At 35.0% G+C, this 6,000-nt stretch overlaps 1 protein-coding gene across 4 annotated transcripts in view; it reads left to right on the forward strand.

Moving 5' to 3' along the window:
* Positions 1 to 5,589, forward strand: part of cu (NADP/NADPH phosphatase nocturnin) — a 62,802-nt gene extending 57,213 nt beyond the window's left edge. For all 4 annotated transcript variants that reach the window (XM_089645938.1, XM_089645939.1, XM_089645940.1 and 1 more), the window contains 2 exons: positions 443 to 680; positions 4,906 to 5,589. In XM_089645938.1, coding sequence (XP_089502064.1) covers positions 443 to 680; positions 4,906 to 5,207 — 540 coding nt within the window. In that variant the 3' untranslated portion in view covers positions 5,208 to 5,589. The remainder of the gene's footprint in view (positions 1 to 442; positions 681 to 4,905) is intronic.
* Positions 5,590 to 6,000: the final 411 nt, after the last annotated feature.

A 6,000-nucleotide genomic window follows, 5' to 3' on the forward strand; every position in this document is an offset into this window, starting at 1 on the left:
CTTTGAAATGACTCTGACAGACGAAATGCAAAATCGTTGAGTTAAAACAAGACTTCGCTACACTCAGTCAATTATACTATTTGACTATGACTATGCTTATATTTGAATACAAACCTTCCTCTGAAGTTCTTCCACACCTCCTCTATTTTCTTCAGGAGCTGAACAATCCCCAAATAATGGAGATGACGTAGTTCCACTGGCTTTAGGCAGATGAATTATCTTTAAAACATCAATGGCTTCATCCCAATTATTTCTCCGTAGTTCATAAGAAGATCATTGTAAAAAATACATATTTCCTAAGATTAACACAATAGCCCTATCTCAGGCGGATGTTTGAAATTTTATTAACCCAAGACTGTCAATTAGGGATAAACCAGAAAGCATTTGGGGCAATAGGATAAAAAAATATTGTGTTAACATTTAATATTTTGAATTTCTGAAGGTGGCCATCCTGGTGGTGCTCAGGTCCCTGCAGAGCCAGCGGGAGGTGTGCGTGGTGACCACCCATCTGAAGGCGAAGAAGGGGGCGCTGCTCTCGCGCCTTCGTAATGAGCAGGGCAAGGACCTGCTGGAGTTCATCAGTGCCAAGGCCGGCCGCCGTCCCGTTATCATCTGCGGCGACTTCAACGCCGAACCCACCGAGCCCGTCTACAAGACCGTCCTGAGCGATACCACTCTTGGTATATAGTCTTGCTTCATTTTCATTATATTACTATAGTGGCGCCACAGAAGACTGGCCACGGTGGAATCAGGAACTACAGATATTTAAATATTTTATTGTGGTTCTCGGTTTCGCCACAGTCATCTACTAGCGATGCCACTTGTATATAGGATTACTTAATTTTTTAAATATCTCTGATGATGATCACGGTGGAATCAGGATCTACCTAGAATCCTCTTGGGATAAAAAGATTTTCTCTTTACACTGTTATGAGATAATGAGCTTTAATTTTGCTTCTTCTAAAACCTATTATTGCCTAATATTGATGTGTCAGAATGAACCTTGCTATTCCAAAGTCCTTTTAATATTTTTAAAATACCAAATTTTTTAACGTTCCTATTTTCAAAGCGTACAATCTCTCAGCGACTGAAGTACAGTGCAAACTTGGTGTGTTAAAGGTATTTTAATTTACACTTCAATATCAATTCTTTTGAATATTACATTGAAGTAAATTTCATTGAATAAAAATTAAGTTTTTAACATGTACTTAGTACACTATACCAGCGATATACTTATAATAAAACTTGGCTAATGCCGCCATTTTTGTGAAATATCACGTCAATGGAGGTTAACTTTCTGTTGTAATTATTCATTATTATTGTACAATGCATCTGGAACTACATACACTTTTTATTTCTAAGGTGAAGGTGTTTCAAACTCACCTTTCATATTTAACGACCATCAAATCGTCGATAGTTAATTTATTGACATGTAAGTAGTCCCTGTTAATTAACAATTCTCTGTGTTTCACCTTTGAATGGTTTGTGATCAGTTGACAAGGATAGAACTGTTATTTTTGACAGCTGATTACAAATTGAAATACATTAAAAATCAGCATTTAACGTGGATCTTTCAAATGTCAAAAATTCTAAATGGCAGTGATCGACGATTTGACGGTCGTCAAAGACAGTGTTTGAAATAACCCATCCATGTGCACTTATCATTCATCCTTCACTTACACAATTATTCCGTAAAGTACAGTGATTTCCTAAAACATTTAGGACAGTTTGTTTCACAGAATTTGAGCAATTCACAAAATTTCAAAGTTTTAATTATATTATTTTAATTTTTTTGTTTTGATTTGGAAGTTCTGTGAAGGTTCTCTTCAAGTTCTATTATTGCCTCACAAAACTGAAATTACAGCAGAACTTGAATATAACCATCACAGAACTTAAAATTCAACTTTGAAATTTGAAAATTGTTCAAATTCTGTGAAATAACCTGTCGTAAATTACCGTACAATTTCTTTAAATCAAACTAAGTGATAATTTTGCTATAATTTGGCCTAAACCACGCCCTAACGCACAACCTTGCTATCTCTATCATTTGCCAGGATTATTCTAGACCACAGGTTCTCAAACTTATTTCAGCCACCATCCACTTTGTCATGGAAAAAAAATCTAGTGCCCACATATTTTTTAACTTACTTTTTTACATTACCATCTGTTGTGTATCTTAAAATCAGTAATTACAAATATAATTTATTTATAACGGCACAAACTGAAAGCAGATAGTCCGATACAGTTTTCCATACAATCTTTGAGGAACCAATTGACGGTGATAGAAAATTCTATTAAATTCCATTATTAGTGTTTTAATTATTTTAAAAACTAACTAAGAGTTTTGTTTTAAAAAAATGTTTTACTATAAGGACATTATACATATGATATGTACGACAGCAGAGCAAAAATCGTGATTTGTTTACAAAAATGTTTTTATGATAAATATTGATTTCTCAAAATGACAATTAAAAATCTTCAATTTAGGAATTTTACTTAGGACTTTTTAAGGAAATATTGGAATATTTTAGTGTAGTTTTATCAAAAATTGTCTTCATGATACCACCTGAATCAGCCTGAATTATTTTTAAATGTTTGTATTTTCTGCTTATATTTTTGGCGAGCGTATGAAAGTTCACTCTTAATTGAGTGAAGATATGTTGCGAATTAAGAATATTTTTGTAGAAATCGTGCTATTTTCATACTAATTACGCTTTCTGTTATTATGTTCACAGGTATCATGTTTATGATCTCAGACTTAAAATACATAGTGTCATTGGTCAACTAAAGAATATCCCAAAACCAAAGTGTGACATTTGGCATTTCGGTCCATACAGGGAGATACTTTTATTATTGCCCCGAAAGATAATTGCTGTGCAGAGCAGAATTTTCAATTCTTTTGCTATTTTCAGTGATCTGTTATGAATATCCAGAATCCTCGTACTCTGTGCCGCACTTACTCTTTTCCCTAAACAACATTATTATGCGCCACTTTTATTTTATTTGTGTTCCTTTCTATTATAACACACAACACACAATATTTGCTAGCTAAAAATTAAAAAAAAACTAATGATATATAGGTACAAATTACATATTATGTAATTCCAGGAAAGCAATAGAAAAAGTTAAAAAATTTAAACAGCTTTGAAAACAATAATTAAATTACGATAAACTTTGTAACTGTCCCATAGATTGATTTACAGTACCCAGAAGATTTTCCTGTAAAATAAAGTGTCTTTGTTTCAAAATTTATAAACAACTCAAATGTTTTCATTGTTATTCATGAACTAATTAATTTATTTGTTCCATCTCGAATGATTATTTCTTATCAAACACTTACTAATTTCGGTTGTGAGTCTGTCTGTGATTGTAACTCTGGTTTTGTATGTAAAAGATTATTTTCAAATTGAATATTAATAATATGCTAAACTCCATTAAAATATTGGCAGTATTTATTTGTTGCCTGGCAACTATGGCCGCTAGAGGCGCTAATATAACATGGCATAAAATCCATTCAAATGTATGAAAGAAAACCAAGCCACACAACTTGCACCGCTAGAGGGCGCTAGTGTGGCATACTGCCATCGGAATGCATGGGAAATGTCAGAAGTTGGAGGTATTATATTTTACAGTATTTGTTGTTCTGAACTCAGATTTGCTTGGAATTTAACTGATATTTTCAAAATTGGAACTGATTAATATCAAGAATTCAAACAAGCGTACCTAACTAACTAACCATCATGCCGTTTTCCGCAGTGGTAGGCAGAGAGGACGGACCGCCAAACAACTCGGTCTTGGCACACACTCCTTGCCTTATTCACATTCATACATCGTCTCATACATACTCTTTTATTATTCTGACTCTTGATATGGCCTGACTCGAGTATCTGATTCACTTGATCGTGCCATGTCTTCCTCATGTGTCCCCGACTTCTGCTACCATTGTCATTTGCATCATATATCCTCCTTACACTCCTATCTTCCTACTTTGACGGCCGGCATAGTCCAGTGGTAACGCATTGGACTGCCATTCCGAAGGTCGCGGGTTCGAACCCGGCGTGCGCAAATAAATTTTATTTGATTAATTTGTGTTATTTCACAATTAATTAATTAAAATAATATATAGTAGGTATATTTGCGGCACGTTCCAGAGTGGAAGATACTACCAGTATCGCCCTGGTGTAAGACCACCATTCAGAATTGAAACGTTGCTCCAAATGGCTTTATCCGTGTTTAGTGACTAGATCTGAATAGCCAGGTACTTCCCCACCTTCCTCTTTCCCTTCCCCACTTACCTTCAGCCTCACAACATCCCCCAATTGGGGATGCCATAGTCTCACTGGCTCCAGACGGGAGCAGTTGGGACTCTTGTGAGGTATTCACTATCTTCGCTCATTCTAATATTTTAACAGAAAATTATTGTAACTGCCATTTTCAAAATTGGAGCTGCTGTGTCAAGAATTCAGACTATCATGTGATTTTTCACAGGTTGTGTGTAATAAATTTAAATATTTTGTGATTTGGAAAAATGTGAATTCTTTTTCTATTAGCGGAATAGGGAAGGATGCACTAAATGCGACTGCTTTTGTTCCTAGGAATTTTTGTAGAACCTTGTGTTAATTTAATCATCAGAGGAAAGCAATACTGCCATAATCATCACCACCTACAAACATATCTTTAATTTTTGATGTTCATCGTAAACATGAGACTCTTGCCATATGCGATTTTGCAAATACAATGCCAAGGCCCTCATGTGTATGTGACCGTACTCTGTTATCAAATATAGCTTTTGACTGTATTATCAGTATTGCTTTCTCATGATGATATATGATCGACCTTTGATATTACTAAATTACAAAACTTCACATGAAATTAGGCAAAAATTTAAAGTGCTTGTTATTTCAGGTCTCGGGTCAGCCTACGCCAACTTCCTGACGCCGGGCTCAGAGGCCATGGAGCCCGAAAAGTCTGCGGAGAACGAGGTGCCGTACACGACGTGGAAGGTGCGTGAGGAGGGGGAGGTGTGCCACACCATCGACTATATCTTCTACTCGCAGCAGCAGCTCGAGGTGGATGGCATCCTCGGTGTACCCTCGCCGGAGGACGTGGGCGAGGGGAAGGTGCCCTCTTACCACTACCCCTCCGACCACTTCTCCCTCGTCTGCGACTTCAGCTTCAAGCCCTCCCACCAATCAGATGACTCCTAACCTCTCCCTCATTTCTCTTACTTAAGTTTAAGTATTCGCTATTTATATGATCAGGGGAACTATTTATTTTTTAGTTACGTGGCTTTTGGGTCCCAGTAGATACTTTGGAGGTTCCTTAGAGCACCAGCTAACTGACTTTTTTGACGACTTGGTAGTAAAAAGGTACCACCTAGTTTATCCTAGGGTATCAAATTTTTTTTTTTTGTTTAGTGTACAAATTATATTTTATTGTAGTTTTAAGTCAATAATTTATTAGTCCTAAGTGTATGTTGGAAAGGAAAAGTAATTTTTATTATAAATTAATTAGCAATTAATTGGAAATGTGATTTTAGATAGATTTATTTTAGTTTATAAATGGAAATAAATTGACTTTAAATTATAATTCTGTTTTTTTTTAACCTTTTTAGTAATAATTCTTTAATTATGGAAAATTAATGAAACTGTTTATTATCATGTAATTGTGGTAATTTGAATTTGAATTATTAATTCAACCTTAAAAATATTTGGATTTCATCTGATTAAGCAGGAAGTTTTCCTTGAAGATTTGACAATTCATAAATATTACTCTTTCCTGTGAAAACAATATTTTCCTCAACCTGTTAATACTTACTCTTAGTACAGTTTTTGCATTTTCTTGCAATACATACTATATTTTTACTACACAGCTGTAAAAGCATAGATAACTAATCACTTTGAAACCAAAATTGCAGCCCTTTTCAGTGTCGGTTTCACTGCCGATAAATCGGAATTAAAATTATTATAAGCAATAATTAGTTGCCTGTAATATCAATAC

Source organism: Hesperophylax consimilis, chromosome 23 (genome assembly GCF_061612785.1).
Source record: "Hesperophylax consimilis isolate HC1 chromosome 23, BYU_Hcon_1.0, whole genome shotgun sequence".
NCBI lineage: Eukaryota > Metazoa > Arthropoda > Insecta > Trichoptera > Limnephilidae > Hesperophylax > Hesperophylax consimilis.